Raw genomic sequence first — 23,290 nt, 5'->3', positions numbered from 1 at the left:
CCCCCCACTTTGTTGCAGTGTAGTGGCACAATCTCCGTTTACTGCCTGCACCACCTGGGCTCAAGCAATTCTCCTGCCTCAGCCTCCTGAGTAACAAGTAATATTTCAAATTCTATAATTCATTCTGCAGATATGCGATGGACTCTGTTGTCACAGTTTTAGAGAAGACTGTGGCTCTGATCCCTAGTCAAGCATTAACTACAAGAGTGAAATGAAATGCATGCAGATTAGGGACACTGAACTCCGAAATATGGGCGAAGAGTTTAAGAACAGTTTCAGAAAACTCTATAAATCTTTGAGATTGCCTGCTGTGCAAGTCTTTCTACTTGGGGTTTCCTGTGATTTGCCTCTGTCTGTCTTAGGCATAACGGTCCTGACTAAACGGTGAGACTTTTTTTTGAGACAGTCTCTCGCTGTGGCCTGCACCCGAGGGCAAGGGCACAATCTCAGCTCACTGCAACCCCAGCCTCCCGAGTTCACGCCGGTCCCCTCCCTCAGCCTCCGAGGTAGCTGAGACTACAGGAAGGCACTATTCAAATCTCCTTTATGGCCATTATGCTAGATACAGCCACTAGAGGGAGCTGCCGTCTTCCTACGCAGCCACGCGCAGCGTCACGCTCGGGCGAACGACGTCATACATAAATCGTGAGTGGGCGTGGCCTGGTTGCCGCCATAGCCCTGCGTTCTGCTGAGATCTCTGGCTTGGCGGCCGCCATTTTTATTCACCGCTGAAGGGAAGGAAGTGTCTGCGAAAGAAACGGTCCCAAGCTCTACAGCGCAGGAAGGAGAAAGCAGCGACTGGTGGTCTCTGTGGGCCAAGCATCGGGAAAGAAGCGGAGAAGGACGAGGGCAGTGGCCAGGTTTGCTTTCGTCATGTTGAGACACTGGCGGCGGCGGCGGCAATGGCGGCGGCAATGGCGGCGGCGGCGGCAATGGCAGCGGGGGGGCTTCGGGCGGTGGCCGGGGGCGGCCGGGGGACCAGGGAACTGGCACGGGTAACTCCCTTCCAGTTGCCTCACCAGGGGTGGGGACTTCCGAAGGCCTCCACCCCGGGCCTGAGGTCACAGGGGTCTGTGCGGGACTGAGGTCATAGCAGACCGTTTTGAGGCTGGGTGGGGACGAGGGGATCCCGAGACGGTGCCTACGTTTCCCGCCCTTTCTCGGGGTGTGGAAAGCTGACTTCGAGGGTGCAGATGCTCAGCGTTGCCCTTCGGAGTCACAGGCTCGTCGTCGCTGGCCGGAGGTCTTTCCCACGCGCTGGCTTGTATCAGCCCCTCGTGAGCCGGGAGATTTTCAGCCGTTCAGCGTCTCTCGTCCGGCTGGGATCATCCTTCAGACCCCAGGTCCCCGCACCCCCAGATTTTGGCCTCCAGCAAAAGGGGCCATGTCCCGGGGAGTGTCTGGTCTTCATTTACCCCAAAGACAACTCTTATCTGACGTTTTCCTTTAGACAGCACTCTCTTCCCTGGCCTACTTTCCCACATTCAACCTTGAGAGCAAAAAAAAAAAAAAAACAAAAAAAGCGGTGCTAGACTTTGTGTAAGGGTATTTGGGCCTCATCTCTGTGTGGAGCCTTTCCCACATCTCACCCTGACTGCAAAGACAACTCTTATCTGACGTTTTCCTTTAGACAGCACTCTCTTCCCTGGCCTACTTTCCCACATTCAACCTTGAGAGCAAAAAAAAAAAAACAAAAAATCGGTGCTAGACTTTGTGTAAGGGTATTTGGGCCTCATCTCTGTGTGGAGCCTTTCCCACATCTCACCCTGACTGCAAAGACAACTCTTATCTGACGTTTTCCTTTAGACAGCACTCTCTTCCCTGGCCTACTTTCCCACATTCAACCTTGAGAGCAAAAAAAAAAACAAAAAAAACGGTGCTAGACTTTGTGTAAGGGTATTTGGGCCTCATCTCTGTGTGGAGCCTTTCCCACATCTCACCCTGACTGCAAAGACAACTCTTATCTGACGTTTTCCTTTAGACAGCACTCTCTTCCCTGGCCTACTTTCCCACATTCAACCTTGAGAGCAAAAAAAAAAACAAAAAAAACGGTGCTAGACTTTGTGTAAGGGTATTTGGGCCTCATCTCTGTGTGGAGCCTTTCCCACATCTCACCCTGACTGCAAAGACAACTCTTATCTGACGTTTTCCTTTAGACAGCACTCTCTTCCCTGGCCTACTTTCCCACATTCAACCTTGAGAGCAAAAAAAAAAAAAAAAACAACGGTGCTAGACTTTGTGTAAGGGTATTTGGGCCTCATCTCTGTGTGGAGCCTTTCCCACATCTCACCCTGACTGCAAAGACAACTCTTATCTGACGTTTTCCTTTAGACAGCACTCTCTTCCCTGGCCTACTTTCCCACATTCAACCTTGAGAGCAAAAAAAAAAAAACCAAAAAAACGGTGCTAGACTTTGTGTAAGGGTATTTGGGCCTCATCTCTGTGTGGAGCCTTTCCCACATCTCACCCTGACTGCAAAGACAACTCTTATCTGACGTTTTCCTTTAGACAGCACTCTCTTCCCTGGCCTACTTTCCCACATTCAACCTTGAGAGCAAAAAAAAAAAAACCAAAAAAACGGTGCTAGACTTTGTGTAAGGGTATTTGGGCCTCATCTCTGTGTGGAGCCTTTCCCACATCTCACCCTGACTGCAAAGACAACTCTTATCTGACGTTTTCCTTTAGACAGCACTCTCTTCCCTGGCCTACTTTCCCACATTCAACCTTGAGAGAAAAAAACAAAAAAACAAAAAAGCGGTGCTAGACTTTGTGTAAGGGTATTTGGGCCTCATCTCTGTGTGGAGCCTTTCCCACATCTCACCCTGACTGCAAAGACAACTCTTATCTGACGTTTTCCTTTAGACAGCACTCTCTTCCCTGGCCTACTTTCCCACATTCAACCTTGAGAGCAAAAAAAAAAAAACCAAAAAAACGGTGCTAGACTTTGTGTAAGGGTATTTGGGCCTCATCTCTGTGTGGAGCCTTTCCCACATCTCACCCAGGGGGCCGTGTTTTTGTTTTGATAAGTTAGTGCTTGGCTTTTCAGGTTTTTCAAGCCCCTACCGTCTTTCAGAGAGATCACTAAAGCCATCTTCCCCAATCCGTGTATCGTCTTCCGTGGGAAAGGAATATTGAACATTGCTATTTAGAGGTACCCTTCCAGTATCTATTTTACGGACTGCCCCCTTTTCGTGATCCCAACATTCACTTCAGATAATCCTGAGTGTCTTCTCCCAGAACCTCTCAAAGGACCAGATACCAGGTGTGAGTGTTGGAATGCACAACCTCCCACTAGAAATCTATTCCCATGGCCATCAGTTTTGTTATCACAGACTCTGTTAGGTTTGCTTCTAACTACCATTGTCGGAGAGTCACCTCCTCAGCCTTACTCTAGGCCCTACCTCATCCTTCAAAAGCAGAGTTCAAAATGGGAAATCCAGTCCCACCTCAATATCTACCCCATGTCTGCTCACTGAGCTTATTCGGCCCTAAATTGTGTAAGCTCAACCTGCCCATTTTTCCCCTTTAGGTTCATCACCTACCGTGTCTGTCTTTTAATAAAATAGGGTCACCACAAAACTCTCTGCCAGAATTGCCACTAACAGAAAAGCCTCCTTGTATTTACTTCACCTTTAACACTCCTTTTTCCTCCAGATGTCCAGCTCACTGCTCTCCAAGAGACGTCGCGTATCTGGGCCTGGTTCAGAGTTGGATTCTGACTGCTCCTCTGCCTACTCTGTGATGTCTGAAGTGCCTTCAGGACCAACCCAGGTGAGGATTTATCTCTGGACACTGACAGATGAGGAGGTAGAGGGACTGGTAGGAAAGTACTTCTGTCTGTCTGTCTGTCTGTCCGTCCCATTACTCTCTATCTCCTCTTAACCTGTTTTTCCCTCCATCTCTAGGGAATGTCCAAAAACAACACTGAAATACACATAGATGAAGATCTTTACTCCCGCCAGCTGTAAGTGGGGCCACAGCTGGGGGTGAGAGGTGGGAAGAGACACAGAGAAGATAGGGTTGGATGAGCCTATCCTGACCAGAGGCCTCCATAACCTGCCAGGTATGTGCTGGGTCATGAGGCGATGAAGTATCTCCAGACATCCAGTGTGCTGGTTTCAGGCCTGCGGGGGTTAGGTGTGGAGATCGCCAAGAACATCATCCTCGGTGGGGTCAAGGCTGTCACCTTACATGACCAGGGCACTGCCCAGTGGGCTGACCTCTCCTCCCAGGTAACTCACAGCCCCCTTTGCTTTTCCAGGGAACCAGTCTGCCTGGGCTCTGCATTCACTTAAGTTCTCTCTTCCTGCATCCTCTGCTAGTTCTACCTGCGAGAGGAGGACATTGGTAAAAACCGAGCTGAAGCATCACAGTCGCGCCTTGCAGAACTCAATGGCTATGTGCGTGTATGCACCTACACAGGACCCTTGGTTGAGGACTTTCTTAGTGGTTTCCAGGTACCTTGGGGCATTACCCACCCGCCGCCCCACCTTTTTTTTTCAAGTCTTGTCTCTGGTTTGTTTGCTTGTTTAAAATTGATTTAATGGCAGGCCCTGTGTGCACACTTCATGCTGGAGGGCTAAGGAATGCAGGCAGGGATTAGACTCTGGACCTGTCCTTGGGGGACTCATCCCTTTTCAGAAGGGAAGATTTGGCCATACACTGTGGCACAGTGATTATGAACATTGATCTTGAGCTGAACTGTACTAGCTTCACATGAGTCTTGACATCTTTTAATGGTATGACTATAAACAAGTCATGTAATCTCTGCCTTAGTTACTGTCTCTGGAAAAGGAACAATAGCACTATCAGCCTCTCAGAGGTTTTCTGAAGGCTAAACTTAGAATAGCTGGAGAGCATCATATAGGTGTTTTTCATTAACTGTACTGGAAGGAGGAGCAGTGAGTACTGATGATCTGTCTTCAGGTGTCCCAGAGGAGAAGGATACCAAAATTCCTGATATAGGAATAAGAACTTTTACACCAATGAATAAGGAAAAAAAAATAAGAGAAATCCCTAATATCATGGCTGAACAGGTTTTTTTGAGATTTTAAAGCCAGTGAATGTGATGGGGACAAATAGAGGCTTTGAATGGGGCACACTGTTACTCATCTTTTTATGTCTCAGGTCACCACAGGGCAGGCAGCAGTTTATTTGACACACAGATGTTTGCCAAATAAAGGGATTCTCTGTTCTTCACACTCTTTCCTCCCTGTATCCCTTTATCTGACACACATAGATGCTTCACAGGTGTTTGTAAATGAGGGCCAAGGCACAAAAGCCTAGATGAGGCTATCCAGTCCATCCCTTCCTTTTAGCCTTTATCTTCTGTTATGTCACTCCACTGTATCCTAGTACCAGGCCTCAGCCCAGGCCTTCGGCTCTTTATAGGTGGTGGTCCTTACCAACACTCCCTTGGAGAGCCAGCTGCAAGTGGGTGAGTTTTGTCATAGCCGTGGAATCAAGCTGGTGGTGGCAGACACCAGGGGCCTCTTTGGGTAAGTACCTGCCTCTGCCTGCCTCCTGCAACCCCTGCCAAACTCAGGCCAAGAGGCTCCCACTGCACTTGTGTTACATTCAGCCACCTGAATTTTAAATTCTGCATTTTTGCTCTTTCCGTTTGACCTGAACCCCAAGTGATTCCTACTGTGGATCAGCTGAGTTTGCTTCCCAAGTGTTCTTTGTACCTAGAGGGAAAAGGGAGTACCTATGTATATGGACCTGAGGCACCAGTTCTGTTACTCCCTCCGCAGGCAGCTCTTCTGTGACTTTGGAAAAGACATGATTCTCAGAGATTCCAATGGGGAGTAGCCACTTAGTGCTATGGTTTCTATGATCACCAAGGTAAGGAGGCCCTCTAGGAGTTTGGGGAAACACCGGTGAGCAGCAACAGTTTTGCCAATCTGCTGGCACTCTGGCCTTTCTCTAAAGTCTACTTCACTTCCAACTAGGACAGCGCTGGTGTGGTCACCTGCCTGGATGAGGCCCGGCATGGGTTTGAGAGTGGCGACTTTGTCTCCTTCAGAGAAGTCCAGGGCATGTGTGAACTCAATGACATCCACCCCATAGAGATAAAAGTCCTAGGTATGTCGGGATGAGAAGTGGTTGCCTGAAACAAAGAGAAAGTTGTCTCCGATGGGGGTTTACCCAGAGGCCAAGAGGTGACACTTGTCCATAGTCTGAATTGGACTGAAGGCCACAGAAAGATGTTTGACTCTGGCACGTGAGCTGGGACTGAGGAGACAGTCCTATGAGATCTTACTGAATGTAATCTCCCTGCTAGAGGCAAAAGAGTTATATGCCACAATGTTGATTCCATTTCTTTTCTCTCTCTCTCTTTCTCCCCACCTCTCTCTCTCATGTCTTTATTGGCTGTACTTTTAAAATTAGAATGGCTTTCAAATTTTTAGCGTACATCTTTAATGTTTATTTAGCATAGTCTCCAGTAATTTACTACTTCACCTATAAAAGAACGCTTACAATAAAATATTTTCATTTTCTAGTTTTTTGTTTGCTGTTATCATATATTTTACTTTTCATGTGTCATAAGCTGCTCTACATTTTTAACAATTAACATTTTTAAAGAGAAGTAGTAAGAGACAGCTTTTTTATAGACATCAAATTTTTCAGTATTCTTCCTTTTCTGTTGACCCATATTTTTGGCCTGAAACATGCCCTTTCATGTTTGTCCAAGTGTGAGTCTGCTGGTCAATTTTCTGTCAACTTTTTTATGTCTAAAATTGTGTTTACCTTGCATATTTTTGAAATTATTTAGACTTCTTGTTTTTCCTTTAACCTAGATGTAAAGTGCTTATTTTCTATCTCACTGATTTTAAGCAATGTGATAATGATGTACCTTCATATGTTTTCTCTATGTGCCTTTTGTGTGTGGCTATCATATTTATATAATCTGTGGACTGATAGTTTGATACTTTTGGATTACTTTGTAAAAATACTGTGTTGTTTCCCCAGCAGCCATCCCCTCTTTCCAGGACTTCAGTTATATGTACCTTAAGCAAGTTTATCTTTCACAACTCAGCTGCGTGTTCCTTTTTGTCCTCTTTCCTCTTTATTGTATTTTGGATGTTGGGTAATACCTTTTAATATATCATCTTTTAAGTGTCTTAATCTGGTAATCTTATCCAGTATATAAGATTGGTAGAAAAGAACATTGAAATAAATTTGGAAATAATTCCTTGTAGTCCAAGAAGCTCTAGGAAATGATGAGCTGCTTAAGGTATTAAAACAAAAAGATACCTAAATTAAACTTCTATGAGTGAAAAATACAGGTTTGATAGAATGCTAAGAACAGAATAGGTCCAGAAATGTTTCTGAAGAAATGATGGCGAAAATAATTACCACCGTTTGATGAAAACTTAAGTCACAGATTTAGGAAGCTCAGTGAACTGTAGCTGAAGAAACGTACTTATCTGTTACTTCGTAGAGAAAGAAAAATTGTGAATGTTATATACTTGATGCAGGGTTTCTTTGTTTTTTTCCCAGAGTGGCATTTAGTTATGGGGTGTCTTTGCGGGGTGAGCTAGACCTGGGGCAGAAGGAAATACTTTCTCACGTATCAGTAGAGAGAGCTTCTGGCAGAGGCTTCTAGTGTCTTGAGCTGGGAGATTGTGGCTTTTTAATTCTCATTTTTATGATGCAGTTTATTTTGGGTGGCAGGGTAGAAAGGTTACTGCATGCATTGAAAGATTACACTGTATCCTTTTTAATTTCCTAGGTCCTTACACCTTTAGTATCTGTGATACCTCCAGCTTCTCTGACTACATTGGCGGGGGCGTCGTCAGTCAGGTCAAAGTATCTAAGAAGATTAGTTTTGTGAGTAGCGGTGGTAGGGATGTGGACTATGTGGTTCATGAATTTCTAGTTTTTTCACAGCTGTGGTACTAATAACCTTGCTTTCCACAGAAATCCTTGCTTGCCTCACTGGCAGAGCCAGACTTTGTGATAACAGACTGTGCTAAGTATTCTCGCCCTGCTCATCTACATATTGGCTTCCAGGCACTGCATCAGTTCTGTACTCAACATAGCAGGCCACCTCGTCCCCACAACGAGGTATATGAGTGGGCCAGCCAGCCAGGGTACTTGTCCTGGAGCACCTCATGCCTCTCCCGTCTGTCTGTTCCCCCTCCATCTTCTTTCTCCTCCCCTTCCTCTTCCTCCTCTCCCTTCTCCTCCCCTTCTTTTAGTGGCCTAACAGGTCATCTTTTGGTTTCTTCTGGCCTACCAGGAGGATGCAACAGAACTAGTGACTCTAGCACAGGCCGTGAATGCTCGAGCCTTGCCATCAGTGAGGCAAGGCAACCTGGATGTGGACCTCATCCGGAAGCTGGCACATGTGGCTGCTGGGGATCTGGCACCTATAAATGCCTTCATTGGAGGCCTGGCTGCCCAGGAGGTTATGAAGGTTAGCAGGGGTGGGAAAGGACATGTCTGCGTGTGGTCCAGGTGCTTCCCTGGATTTATCACTTTTGTTGTCCATTTGTTTTAGGCTGAGACTAACCACTGATCATTCTCCCTCAGGCGTGCTCTGGAAAATTTATGCCAATCATGCAATGGCTGTACTTTGATGCCCTTGAGTGTCTCCCTGAGGATAAAGCGGACTTGATGGAAGACAGATGCCTTCCAGTACTTGGCAGGGGCAGAAGGGGCTTAGGGAAGGGCACTGGGAGCATGTCTAAGGCAACTCTTCTCTGACCTTCCTCTTTTTACATGACAGCGCCAGAATCGTTATGATGGACAGGTGGCTGTGTTTGGCTCAGACCTGCAAGAGAAGCTGGCCAAGCAGAAGTACTTCGTGGTGAATACCCCTGTTGGACACCTGTTACTTTCGCCTCCCTGGCCTCTGGTCACCTATTCTGCCTCCCACCAGAGAGTCTTTTGGTTCTTGCAACCTAATTACATATCTTCTTTGGATTTTCTGTATATTAAGTGAAAGCTTAATGTATGCCTTTACTTCTCCCATCCAGTGCCTCCTTCCTCAGATAATGAAAGGTTCAATGGCCCTGGGAGTTGAATGGGTGGCCGTGGGCCCTCTTGTCTTCTCTTGCTATATTCAGGGAGAGAGTGGAGTGGTGGGTGACTCTGCATTGTCCTTAGTCACCCTGATGAGGTGTCTCTTGTTTGCTATCTTTCAGGTGGGTGCTGGGGCCATTGGCTGTGAGCTTCTCAAGAATTTTGCCATGATTGGGCTAGGCTGTGGGGAGGGTGGCAAAATAACTGTTACAGACATGGACACCATCGAGAAATCCAATCTGAACAGACAGTTTCTCTTCCGACCCTGGGATGTCTCGGTGAGTAGGGCAGGCTTAGAGTTTATCTCACTTGCTCTCCTCTCCCTTTCTCTTATTTTGGATCTTAATGGCCCAGGTCTTCTTGCCGCTGTCTTTTAGCCCTTGCGTCACTAGTTTTTCATTCAACATTTATTGAATACTTGGTTTGTTTTTTTCATAAATCTGGTAGTTCTTCTTAAGTCTTCAATCCTTTTGTTTCTGTTGGGGGGTCACTGCTAATGTTGAAATTGAAGTCGGGTTGTAAAAGGATTGTCTAGAAAGTTGCCTGTAAAGGTCATTGCTATTTTTGCCTGCTTATAATCTCTCATTCCTTTTGTACCCCACATAGTAAATGCTACTCTAGAAATTTGGAATTCATGAGAGGTGGCAAAAGAAAGGTTCCTTTCCTTGATGCAGAGTAAATTTCTCAGAATGCAGTCCCATGTCCTTTGGAGGTCCTTCAAACTCTTAGTGGGTCTATATGATTGCAAATGTTTTAATAATAACTAAGATGTAATTTGCCATCTTCATTCTTATTTTCTCAAGTAAATACCAGATTTTCATTTAGAAAGCGTTTGTGAACTCAGTGAAGTGAGCATTTTCCAAATGGCCAGTGATGATGATAAAGTGTTATTCTTGACCAGGTGTGGTGGCTCAGGCCTGTAATCCCAGCACTTTGAGAGGCCGAGGTGGGGGGTTACCTGAGGTCAGGAGTTTGTGAGGAGCCTGCCTCACGTGGTGAAACCCCATCTCTACTAAAAATACAAAAGTTAGCCAGGCATGGTGGTGGGTGCCTGTAATCCCAGCTACTTGGGAGGCTGAGGCAGGAGAATCAGTTGAGCCCACAGGCAGAGGTTTTAGTGAGCCAAAATGGTGCCATTGCACTCCAGCCTGGGTGACAAGCAAAACTCCATCTTCAAACAAACAAAGTTATTCTTTAAAAATTAATTCCGAATGGTCGACAAACCACCGGATACTGATAATGAAATCAAGGATTATGAAAATATTTTCATGTGATGTTGAATCTCACATGTATCCTTAAACAAAATACATAGCAGATTGTATGTGGTGGGTATGAGAATCCAGCTATCTTCATGAGGCTACATAACTTAAAAAGAGATTTGCAAAACCCACTAGAATGTGACTCTTATTACTGAAGTTTCTTTTTTTAGTCCTTACCTACCTATTTATGTTTCTTTCTTTAATTATTATATTTAAGACACGAGATACGTGTTGGTTACACATTTGTTAGATAGGTACACATGTGCCGTGGTTGTTTGCTGCACACATTCCTGTGTCGTCTGTGTTAGGTATTTCTCTAATGCTCTCCCTCAAGTAGCACTGCACTCACCAACAGGTCCGGTGTGTGATTTTCCCCTTCCTGTGTCCATGTCTTCTAATTGTTCAACTTCTATTTAGAATTGAGGACATACGGTGTTATTACTGAATGATTATTACTGAACTAAAATGTTTTATGATAATGTTTATATTGTACATAATCACCTTATTACACTTTTCAATTGACTGATTTTGAAGGGCCCCAGTTTACAGTTCTCACATGGAAAATAATGATATCTTTTGCCTACATAACAGGTTATTTTAAAGATTCATTTATAGACCATTATGTTAAATAACTGCAATAAGTAACAACTGTAATAAGCAAATAAGGGTAGCAGGGGATATAGTTGATGTTAGAATGTGGAAATTATTAATGATAAAAAACTCAAGAGGCACTTGGAAATGCCACAGGAATTGTTTTTCAGCGTAGATCAGGAAGGCCTTTTTGGAAAGTTGTCATTTCTGCAAAGACTTAAGAGAATGTAGGAGAATAAGTGGAACACGATGAATAGTGTAGCAGGAAAAGGTAAGGGCCTGAGCAAGACTATGGTTGAAATATGCTTGTGGTGTTTAGTAACAGAGTTCATAGAGAAGGGAAGGCACTAATTTTACTCCCAACTGAAAGTGGAAGCCAGTGGAGAGTTTTGAGCAGAACAGGAATGTGGCTTAAGCTTTGATGAGATCCTTTTTGTTTTTCTACCACTTGGTATAAATAAAACCTTGGTTTTATTTTGATGCATCTATCCCAACTACAGGTGTCATTAACTTAAAAAAAAATAGACATTGGGGCTGGGAGTGCTGCTTCACACCTGTAATCCTAGCACATTGGGAGGCTGAAGCAGGCGGATCGCCTCAGGTTGTGAGTTTCAGACCAACCTGGCCAACATGGAGAAACCCCTTCTGTACTGAAATACAAGATTAGCTGGGCATGGTGGCAGGTGCCTGTACTACCAGCTACTCGGGAGGCTGAGGCAGGAAAAATTGCTTGAAGCTGGGAGGAAGAGGTTGTGGTGAGTGGAGGTTTGCGCCATTGCATTCCATCCTGGGCAACAAGAGCAAAACTCCATCTCAAAAAAAAAAAAGAAGTTATGGTATAGGTCAAATAATTGATACCGGATCCAGTGCTTTACTTTTGTGTCTGTTTTATTGTTTTGTTGTAGCCATATTTGTCACAGCCCCAACCATATGGCATACTCATAGGCCAGCTTTTTTGCTAAACAGCAGCCCTCAGAGCTCAATTTAGGTCTTTTCAGGTTGGCCCTATATAGACTTGTTCGGTGACTCGTGCTTAACAGCTTTGTATCCTCATCTGCTTCCAGAAATTCAAGTCTGACACAGCTGCTGCAGCTGTGCGTCAGATAAATCCACACATCAGGGTGATGAGCCAGCAGAACCGTGTGGGCCCTGAAACAGAGTGTATCTACGATGATGACTTCTTCCAAAACCTGGACGCTGTGGCCAGTGCTCTGGACAATGTGGATGCCCGTGAGTTTGGAGGCGGGTGAGGATGAGGGTACAATTTTGAATGTGAATATTGCAGGTTGCTGATCTTCCTGCCTGTCTCCCATTTCTTTTTCTTTTTTTTTTTTATTTTAAAATTTATTTATTTTTTTATTGCATTTTAGGTTTTGGGGTACATGTGCAGAGCATGCAATACAGTTTCATAGGTACACACATTGCAGTGTGTTTTGCCTGTCTCCCATTTCTAATGCCACTTCTACCACCTCTCCAAGGACTGTACATGGACAGCCGCTGTGTGTATTACCGAAAGCCACTACTGGAGTCTGGAACACTGGGCACCAAGGGCAGTGTGCAGGTGGTCATTCCCTTCTTGACAGAGTCTTACAGCTCCAGCCGGGACCCCCCTGAGAAATCCATCCCCATCTGTACACTAAAGAACTTCCCCAATGCTATCGAGCATACGCTGCAGGTAAGCAGCCTTAGAGGCAGCAGAGGTGGGAGAGAGAGGCACCTAGGTAGATGGCCTCTGGGTCATCAAGCCTGTCATTTAAATGCTGAAAGCTGTAGCATAGCTTTTGTATTTTCTCCAGACCTCTTTCCTTTTCTTTAGACTCGGCAGCATAAGTTTGTAAAAGTGATTAATTTCTTTTTGTCTTGTACTTCAAAATTTTTATTTTGGAAGGGCATCTTTATACAAGGCAAAACATCTTTATAAAAGTATAGAATCTAATTTGTCATTATGTAAAAAACAGCAATATGCTTCTGTGTAAACAATGCTGTTCTTGTGGATAAAATTAATTTCTTTATAGTCTCACTTTTATAGTTACCTTTAAAACATGAATTGATAATTGTATTTCCCCAACTTTTGCCCAAAATGTGTTTAACAGCTGGCTTGTTAGGATATTTCTGTTTCTCTGTTACAGAACAGGGCATATGTTACCTAGGTAGATAAAGTGAACACACCTGGATAATTGACACCTAGAACACCTAATCCTAATTTACTACCCTTTGAGCCCAAGAACAACCATTGCATTTTCAGAATTTGTCTCAGTGTTGTGTTTGACTCCTTGATTAGGAGGAATATAAAGATGGGAAGAAAAGAGGGAGAAAAATGTTAATTCTCACTTCAACCAGGCAGTTACAGAATGAATACGTTTATGTTTGTGTTGTCACCACTGTCTCTTGTCTCTCTCCTACCTGAATATGTGAATCTACATAGCTTTTAGTAGGATGTGGTATTCTACTCTCTATCTAATGTGCAGGGAGGCCCATAAAAGGGTTTTAAGATAGATTTTCTTCATAACCTTGGACTGAATCTCCTGTGCCTTGGATTCCTTACTGTAAAATGTGCATTACAATAGTCTCTCTCAAAGGGCTTTTATAAAGCACTTAACACTTAGTATGTACTTGGCACTCTTTTCAGGATACTTTATAATTAACATATTTGCTCACTCCTTTATAGAAATTTCATGAGATGTATATATTAGTGTTCCAGTATATATTTTGAAGTGTTACTCTCTGTGCCTGAAGTCACAAAAACAGGTTGTGTGTGGCAGACCTGGATTGAAACCTAAGTGTCCATTCTCAGGGTGCTTCAGACAGCTTCATTGGTGACTCTACTGACTGCCTTTCTAAGGCTCAGAGGGCAAAAATGAGCACAATAATCCTTATCTGCCTGGTTTTCTGCCCAGTCCCCAAAATCTGTGAGGACCATCCTTGTTTTCTTTTCAGAGTGACTTTTTTCTTTTTACTGGGGCACATCACACCTAAAGAGAGTAGTGGACATCTTAAAAATAAGTTTCATGCACACATACTGTGTAACCACTGTGCAGATCAAGGCCTTTGGATTTTAAGTTTGAGGTGAGAAGCTGGAGAAATTTGGGCAGCCCCATTTGGGAGGCTTTTCCCCTCTATTCTCCCAGAGCAGTTGTCTCTTCCTGCTTGCTTTATTTTACTGGTGGTATTTCTAATGCCGACAGAAACCCATTTTGTCTACCATTGTAATTTTTTCTGCCCTGCCTATAGTGGGCTCGGGATGAGTTTGAAGGCCTCTTCAAGCAGTCTGCAGAAAATGTCAACCAGTACCTCACGTGAGTAACTCAGAGGCCCTCTCTTCCTCTCCCCTGCCTACCAGCCAAGGCAAAGCATCTTGTCTAATTTCCTGACCACCCTAATACTCACAGTCAGGCTCACTCTGAATGAATGAATGAATGCTTGAGCCTCATATGAGGCAGGTGATTCCAGGGGCAGAGTTGTGTATTTGCGTATTTGGGGAGGTGGTGTGTCTTCCTGTCTGTTCTACTCTGGGGGTGGGGGGGGTGGGGTCAGAAATAGCTTTCCGTGAAGACAGTGCTATTTCCTTGAAACCTACTCCTAAGGCTATTGAATAATACTGACGTTTGCCTCAAATTTCCGATAGAAACCCCAAGTTTATGGAGCAGACACTGCGGCTGCCAGGCAACCAACCCTTGGAGTTGCTGGAGCATGTGCATTGCAGCCTGGTGCTGCAGAGACCAGAGACTTGGGCTGATTGTGTGACCTGGGCCTACCACCAGTGGCACACCCAGTATTCACACAACATCCAGCAGCTGCTGCATAACTTTCCTCCTGACCAGGTATAGCATGCTTCCAGTGTCTATTTGGCATAATACACTTTCTGGAAACGTGGAGTTTACTGGAGGCTTTTGACATGGTTCATTCTAGTTAAGGCAGGCGTCACAGGTGCCTTAAGGTATGGGAGTTTCAGAAAAGTGATAAGGCTAGTGCTTTCTGCAGACACCTGTTTTTGCTCTATTCCTTTTCTTTCAGCCCAGAGACTTGGCATCTGTTCTGTCTCCTATGGTGTAGGCTGAGTCAAATCTGATTCCCAGTAAAGCCGTAGAGATTATAATAGGGGAGAAATTTTGGAGATAAGAGCACAAGTGCCAGCTCTGTGTGACACTAGGGCAAGAGGTCATATATTTTTGCTGCTCTTCAGGAGTCTCACCTACGAAGTAGGTAATAATGCTTACCTCGTAAGTATTTGGTGAGGATTAATTTGTCTGTGGATATTAGAGTTAGTATAGTGCCTCAGAGTCCCTAGGAGATCCAGTGCTGTGTTTCTGGCACAAAGTGAGTTTCCAGTGATAGTGAGCTTAGACTTTCGAGGCTCAGGTGAGAAGTGCCAGAGAGCCCTCTTCTCTCCCATTCTGCTCCTGTAAAATGTTTTATCCTTTCAGCTTACAAGCTCTGGAACCCCATTTTGGTCTGGGCCTAAACGCCGTCCTCACCCACTCATCTTTGATGTCAGCAATGTGAGTCTCCTTCCTGGAGTCTACTGGTGTTGGGTTAGATAAAGTGTGGGTAAATGGGAAGTCAGTAGAGACTACACTTGAAGACTGATGTGCTCATCCTCCCCTACTCTTCCCTCTCCCAGCCCCTGCACCTGGACTATGTGATGGCTGCTGCCAACCTGTTTGCCAAGACCTATGGACTGATAGGCTCTCGGGACCGAGCTTCTGTGGTTACATTGCTACAGTCTGTGCATGTCCCCACATTCATTCCCAAGTCTGGTGTCCAGATCCACGTTTCTGACCAGGAGCTGCAGAGCACCAGTGCCTCTGTTGGTGAGTGTGTTTGGCCATTTGACCATGAGTTAGTTTGTACCCTGTCTATCTAAGCCTCCTCATTAGTCTTTTGCCACTGGCGCTCATAATGACTGTAGAGTGGAGATTTACCAGTACACATCCTTTCAGCCTCACCTCCTATATTTGAGATATAATTATCTCCTTTCTTCTTCACACACTTCCTATTATGAAAACTAGTTCATCCCTTTTCCTGTGTGTGTTTGCCTTTTTTCATCTGTTTCTTATAAATCTGTGTAGGGGAGAAAGACGTATTATCTCTACCAGTGCTGTGTCTCCCTTGATCTCTTAGCAGCTTCTGTCTGCTTCTGTGTCTCCACTATGTCCCCATCCGTACATCTAGTCCCAACTTCACTGAGTGTGTATTTATCCTACTATGGCCCTTCATTTGTCCTCCCGTCTTCCTTTGAAGATCTTTCTCTGACAACTTCAGCTCTTACTTTCCTATGTTTTTCTCTGTCCTGTCTCATGATCTGTATCTTCTTCCTCTATCATTTCTGTCTTTGAATGTGCATATTTGGGGGTGTGGTGTGTCTTTCTGTGTTCCTTCCTTTTCAAATACATACCCCCTCATGTTTCCCCATGCAGATTGCATCTGGATGTGTATATCTCTTCAGATACCTCTTCTGCAGGTGTTTTTCCTTGTGTCATCCTCCATACATGCTCTTTTTTCTCCAGTTCTGTCCCTGTGTCTCCCTCTGGACGTATCCTTCAACTTACTTCACACAATATTATTCTCTGCTTTCTTGTCTATGAATTTGTCCACAATTCCTGTTGATGTATCTTTTTTCCTCAACTCTGTCTTACCTTCCTGCACCATGACTCATCTTCTACGTTGTTCTTTCTCAACATTTCTGTCTCATTTTGGTTTTCCTTGTGTCTTTTTATCGTTGTCAAAATGAAGATGTATCATCTTAATTACTTATGAGTTTTCTGTTCAGTGGTGTTACACTGCTATGTAGCAAACCTAGAACTTCATCTTGCAAAATTAGAACTTTGTACCCATTAAAAAACATCTCATTTTTCTTTTTCCACACTTTCTGGCAACCACCATCTTACTTTCTGTTTCTATGAGTTTGACTACATTAGGATTCTCATGTAACTGAAATCATATGTTGTTTGTCTTTTTTGTGACTGTTTTATTTCACTCAGCATAATGTTCACATTGTCACATGTGTCAGAATTTCCTTTTAAGTGTAAAGAGTATTGGTGAATTGCATGTACATACCACATTTTGTTTATCCATTCATCTATCTATGGACATTTGGATTGCTTCTGTATTTTGGCTGTTTTGAATAGTCTTACAGTGTATGTCTTTCCACACTGTCTTCATCTCTATTCTTTAGTATATGCAGACTTATTCCTTTGTGTTCCCCACACTTGTGTGCCTCTTTCTCGATTTGGGATGGTGTTTCCAGTGCTACCTCTGCGTCCTCTATTGTTTCCCAGAATGTAGATACTTTTCAAATTTTTTATCTGCCTGAGCAATTTCTGCCTTCCTCTGAGCCTCCTATCTTTACATCAGACACTGGCTTAAACCTTAAAGTGCTGATAATGTTTTCTCCCTTTCTTCAGATGACAGCCGCTTGGAGGAGCTCAAGGCCACACTTCCTAGTCCAGAGAAGCTTGCTGGGTTCAAGATGTACCCCACTGATTTTGAGAAGGTGTTGGCTCGGGGCCCTGGGATGGACAGGAGTATGGGCCAACCGTGGCCCAGCCCTGAGCCTTTGTTAGATTAACAGAGGGAGGGAAGACAGTGAAGAGAGGGTCAGAGAAGGAAAATGATTTCTGGCAACTGGGGAGACCCACAGGTAGCTGGGTGAGAGATAGTGTGTCCTAGGAGCTGGGAAATATTTTACTTCTCTGACTCTCTGACTTTTTTATTTTCCTTTCTTCGTCCAACTCACAACAGGATGATGACAGCAACTTCCATATGGATTTTATTATGGCAGCGTCTAACCTTCGGGCAGAGAACTATGATATTCCCCCTGCGGACCGGCATAAGGTAGTGGCACTGCAAACCTAAGCTTCCACCTTTACCCAAGCTTGAGTCTCCCACATTTGACCAATTCTGTAGATCGATCCTCTCAGTAACTCTCTGTGTTGTTCAAATTCTGTCTCAGAGCAAGCTGATTGCAGGAAAAATCATTCCAGCTATTGCAACAACCACAGCAGCTATTGTGGGCCTTGTGTGCCTGGAGCTATACAAGGTGGTACAGGGACACCGAAAGCTTCATTCCTATAAGAACAGCTTCATCAACTTGGCCCTGCCCTTCTTCAGCTTCTCTGAACCCCTTTCCCCACCCTGTCACCAGGTAGGGCCCACATTCATGAAAACTAATTATATTATCCATTAGTGAGACTGTATAATGTGGGGAGGGGACATATGTGTATACTTATGTATATACAGCCAGTTCTAGTCTTCATCATTTTGATTAAAGTTTTCAGGGGCATGATTAAGATAAAATTAGCCTATGAGACAGTTTTCAACAAAACAGGGTTGTCATCAGTCTGACTGGACATGTCAGGTTGAGTGATAAGGGTAGGGCTATATGGGATGACCCCTGTTCTACTCCCCTGTCCTTTGTCCCTCAGTACTATAACAAAGAGTGGACACTGTGGGATCGTTTTGATGTACAAGGCATGCAACCTGATGGTAAAGAGATGACTCTCAAGCAGTTCCTAGCCTTCTTTAGGGTAAGACCACTTCTCTCTCTCCACACAGTGGGAGATGGTGTGGTTGGGCAGATGACCAGCGCTGTCCATCTCACTAACACTACTCCCCAACTTTCTTCTCGCCCTCTCCAGATGGAGCACAAATTGGAAATTACCATGCTTTCACAGGGTGTATCAATGCTGTATTCTGTCTTCATGCCAGCTACCAAGCTTAAGGAACGATTGGATCAGCCGTGAGTTGGCTGCTGGGCAGGCTAGGGAAGGCCCCATGTGGGATGGGAATCTTCCTCTTCAACTCTAACATTCATGGTTATTTTCCTTCTTGACTTCTTTGTCCCATATGTCCTTTGTCTCTTTTATTTTCTGCCACCTTGACTCTCTGTTTTGACCTCAGGATTACAGAGATTGTGAGCCGTGTGTCAAAGCAAAAACTGGGTCACCATGTGCGGACTCTGGTGCTTGAGCTGTGCTGCAATGATGAGAGTGGTGAGGACATTGAGGTCCCATACGTCCGATACGTTACCTGCTGATTCCTGGCAATCCCTTTACCCCAGCCCAGCTTCCTGCTAGTTGCAACAAAAGCTGAGACCAACTAGGCATAAATGTCTTATTTTCTTCTGAGAATGTTTTTTGCTGCTGCTCTCTACTGTTTATCATTGGAATTCATAATAAAGCATTACTAAGCATGGCACATTAACTGTTTTGTCAAAGGCCAGTATTCTATCATCACTAGAAAGGAGTAGGCTTCCATAGCTTCATACATTACTATGATACTTAATCCAAAAGGTCTAGCTTCACCTAAGGAACGTGCCCAGAATCCAGGGTTTTAGGACAGAGAAAATTTAATCCAATGTTTCTCACAAAAGTCAGACTTACTAACTTTTCTTCCTGTCCTCCAAGAAGTGAAGACACTAGCAAGGCTGTACAGCAGATCTACTCTTACTCCATGTGTTAATTCTGTTTGCAGTTCTAGTACTTTTATTTCTTCTTGCATCTGCTGTAGTTGGTTTTGTGAGGTAGCAATTCTAGACCTGGACTGGTCTTCTAAGTCTGAATTCTAACTTTTGCCAATGTATATAACCTTTGTTAAGTTATTTTGCTTCTCAAATTTCTTATGTTTAAAGTAGATAGAAAGGTTTGTGTCAAGTGCTTAGTACTTGGTATGTAGTGCGTGTTGCACATGCAGTTAACTGTTAGGTTGGTGCAAAAGTTAGTACATTTTTTGCCATTTATTGTTTAAGCATGTATTTTAGCTGTTTGAAAGATATTTTTCTGCTGGTCTTGGTCTTATACCATCTCACTTGATGCTTTCACACTCCGGCCAAACTTTCATAAGTATTCTCCTTGTAAGAGGGACATAAAGTTTTGCTGTAATGAAAATTGCCAGTGCCTTAAGACATTCCACATCTACTTTTCTTTTATTATTATTATACTTTAAGTTGTGGGGTAAATGTACAGATGGTGTAGGATTGTTACATAGGTATACACATGCCAGGGTGCTTTGCTGCATCCATCCCCCTGTGACCTACATTAGGTATTTCTCCTGTTATCTCTACGTCTATTTTTAAAAATCATTTGCCTGAGAATAGCTATGGAGGAAAGACCTTTTTCCCAGCTTCACATTGTCTTTCTCAACCCTAGATCTCTCCCTTCTATCTTTGGGATTTGGGAAGGACCTAAATGTGGAAGGTAAGGGTGGTTTTATCTCAGTGGAGTCTCAGTGCTCACCCTTATAAGAGCTACAGACCCCACACCTTGCCTTTGCCCCTGATAGCGAAAGGCATAAGTCTTTTTGGTCACCTCTGTATCAACTCAAGATATCTTAATGTTGATGTCAGGCATTTAGGTCAAGTGGAGAGATTTTCCCACCACAGGCAGGTTTTCATCATTACTGCTCAAGTATCCCAAACACCATCCTCTTTCCATTGTCTTCACCACACTGTCTTTTCTGCCCTCTTCCTTTACTATCAGAGCTCCAAAATCTTCCACTTTTGCAATGTAAATAGAAATTTATTTAAGAAGAAATTGACATAATTTTACATATTTATGGAGTTCATACATGTTGATATATGGATACAATGCATAGTGATCAAATCAGGGCAGCCGGCATATCTCATATCATTTTTCAGTTATTTGTTTTGGGAATATTCAGAATTTTCTCTGCCTACCTCATTTCTGCTAAAGCATACACATTGAATTTCTATAATCATGCTTTAAATCATCATAGTTCCTGAAACTGCAGTGACACTGTTCACAGTCTCTCAAACCCAGAGGCCAGGTTGTTTGCTTCTCCTATATTTGCCTGTCCTTCCTCTTGAGGTTCTCCTCTGAAAAAATGTTTGTTTTCCCACTGTTATGACTGTCAAATATCAGAAATATCCATCTATATGCTTTTTTAAGTTCGTTCTTCTATGTACACATACATGCACATGTGCTGAATCGTACCCAGGTTTGCCAAGGAGAAGCAGCTGAATATGGTGTTGGTATCTGGTAAGCAACTAATGTACACCCTGAGCTTACTAGGAGGTACATTTGATATTTTAATAGAGGCATGAAATGTGTAATGACCATATAATTGGGATTACACTTAACCATTTTTAAGTGTACACTGTAACCAGTGTTTAGAGGTTGGTGGTACTAATTTGTTTCTCTCTCTTATAGCTGGCATTTGATCAGAGATAAATAGCCAGCAGCATAGCCAACCTACAAAGCTGAGCTGATCACTCAGAGAAGCACAGTTGGCATTTCTGTTTCACTTACATCCCTACCCAGACACCTTGCCAAGCCTCAGAACCCACCCATGACTCTGCATAGGCAGGAAGACACCTGCTCACGATTAGTGGTTGAAAGGATTGAAGCATTAGTACTGAGTTTGGATTAGTCTGGATTCTCCAGAGAAACAACCAAGAGGAGGTATTTGGACATCAGTGTAGATGAAGGTATATATGTATAGGCCTTTTTTGCATGCTTATAAAAATGCCTGAGGCTGAGATATTTATGAAAAAAACGAGGTATACTTGGCTCACAGTTCGATAGGCTGTATAAGCACGGCTCTGGCAGCTGCTCAACTTCTGATCAGTCTCTGGAATTTTTACTCACAGGAGAAGGCAAAGCAGGAGTTCTGCCCACTAGGAGGATTTCTCCTCACTGCTGTCCTTCAAGGGATGTCCTCGAAAGGGGCTATATGGTTGCATCTGTCCACTTTTGGTTGGTGGCTATATATTGTGCAGAACCATCAGTGAACCATGTCCTAGTCTTCTCTTTCTGTCAACTGATCATAGGGAACTTCCCATGAGGCCATCAGTGCAGGCTGGAGGAGAGAAGGCAGGGTGGCAGGAGTGAAGACCATGGGCATTAGAGCTCTTTCTTTAAAAAAAGTTTTGTTAAGACTATTAGTGGTGATCTTATCACTTCACTGTCCCATATTCCAGCATAATGCTTGAGTAAAAAAAATACATTTCATGTAGTGTGAAAACACTATATAAAAATTTCTGTCCTATATTTCCATATGTTAGGAACTAATATTATAAGGTAGAGATATCTTGAGTGTTTCACTTTAAAATAATTGAAAACGCAACTCAACACGTTCACATATAGTAAGACTGATGATTTCATGAAAAAAGGTAAAAGAACACTGAAGAAAGAGACTAAACACATGTTAATGCTATGTAAGAAATCCTAAAAGCCAAATGCGTTTTTTTTACAGCTAATCTAAAACAGTACCTTGAGCAGGATTTAAATAAACATCGTTATATGTCAGCAGTTATTTCACAAACTAAAAATACTTTCAACTGTATTGCATTCAGTTATGCATACATTTCACTTATTTTTAGTCTTTTGAAACTATATTTTGGTCTTATAAATGATCCCTTTTAAATAGACTTTTCTGTAAGAATGTAAAACCCAAAGATTTGCTAAATATCAACCCAATCAACACACAAATCCTTATAAAGGTTTTCTATGTAGTCTTCATTAATGCAAATCTTTGCAAATGTATCACTCTTACTGTAGGATCTTGAATAGGTTTTACAATAATGAAGCTACAATGTTTTTTTGGTTCAAAGAGCACACATCACAGGAGATATAGTAATCATCTGTCTTGTTAACCATTCTAATTTAAAAATCTGTTTTTCATAAAACTGGACCAATTACCACAAACTCATTTGCATAATCAACCATAAGTCTGTTACAAAGCGTTTTGTTAGTGGCATTAAATGAAGAAGACTGGAAACTTGGGAAAAATGGGTTTTGTTAAGCCTCCCAACTCTTTAGATACCATGAACTGTACTGCCATTTCAAGATTTAATTAGATGTTTAATGCCACAAGCAAAAGACTGATCAATGGAAGCAAACAAAACTAAATTATTTTCTAGGTGCTATAATACTTTGATAAGGTGATGAAATCATATCACAAAATTTAAGCAAGATTTGTGTGTGTTCCAACTTAACAGCCAGAGATTCTTCTACACTGTCTGTGTTCCATTTGAGGATGCTTAGTTCTTCAGGCATGTTCCCATTGTCATACAAATGCTTTAACCCTTGTGAACCAAGGACATTCTCGATTTGTAATCCTCTGAACGCTTTGGGATTGTTACTCCTGACAAAATCTTGGACCTGAGGGAAACTTTCCATTGTTTTATCTACAAACAAGAATAGCTTCTGCACACAGGTTTTTGGCTTCAAATTGTGCTTCCTCCTAAGAGCATTCTCGACAATCGAGTTCCTGCTGAAGTGGGTTGAAATGTCCAAGAAGATCAGGAGAACTGCAGAGCAAGTTGCCAGAGAAGCCTAACATTCTGCATGCATCTCATAAAACTTTGCCCCAGAAGCAGACACCTAAACACCACACTTCTCTGCTGCTGCATTCTCCTTTCTATCATTCATGACATTTTATCAAGCAACCAA

At 43.3% G+C, this 23,290-nt stretch overlaps 1 protein-coding gene across 1 annotated transcript; it reads left to right on the top strand.

The window, feature by feature from the left end:
* The first annotated feature begins 680 nt into the window (after positions 1-680).
* LOC100414104 (ubiquitin-like modifier-activating enzyme 1) lies at positions 681-22,637 on the top strand. The gene is given in 27 exon segments (XM_035276758.3): positions 681-860; positions 3,047-3,151; positions 3,655-3,771; positions 3,906-3,964; positions 4,064-4,232; positions 4,323-4,457; positions 5,392-5,498; positions 5,754-5,844; positions 5,952-6,084; positions 7,736-7,833; positions 7,924-8,070; positions 8,246-8,422; positions 8,539-8,643; positions 8,735-8,815; positions 9,153-9,308; positions 11,945-12,110; positions 12,359-12,555; positions 14,112-14,176; positions 14,506-14,701; positions 15,305-15,379; positions 15,502-15,691; positions 17,285-17,373; positions 17,622-17,714; positions 17,833-18,024; positions 18,305-18,406; positions 18,518-18,618; positions 18,780-22,637. Coding segments are annotated over 25 exon segments (3,177 nt in total). The 5' UTR covers positions 681-860; positions 3,047-3,151; the 3' UTR covers positions 18,916-22,637.
* Positions 22,638-23,290: the final 653 nt, after the last annotated feature.

The sequence above is a fragment of the Callithrix jacchus genome, chromosome 16 (genome assembly GCF_049354715.1).
Source record: "Callithrix jacchus isolate 240 chromosome 16, calJac240_pri, whole genome shotgun sequence".
Taxonomy (NCBI): Eukaryota; Metazoa; Chordata; class Mammalia; order Primates; family Cebidae; genus Callithrix; species Callithrix jacchus.
This window is presented reverse-complemented; position numbering and strand designations above follow the sequence as displayed.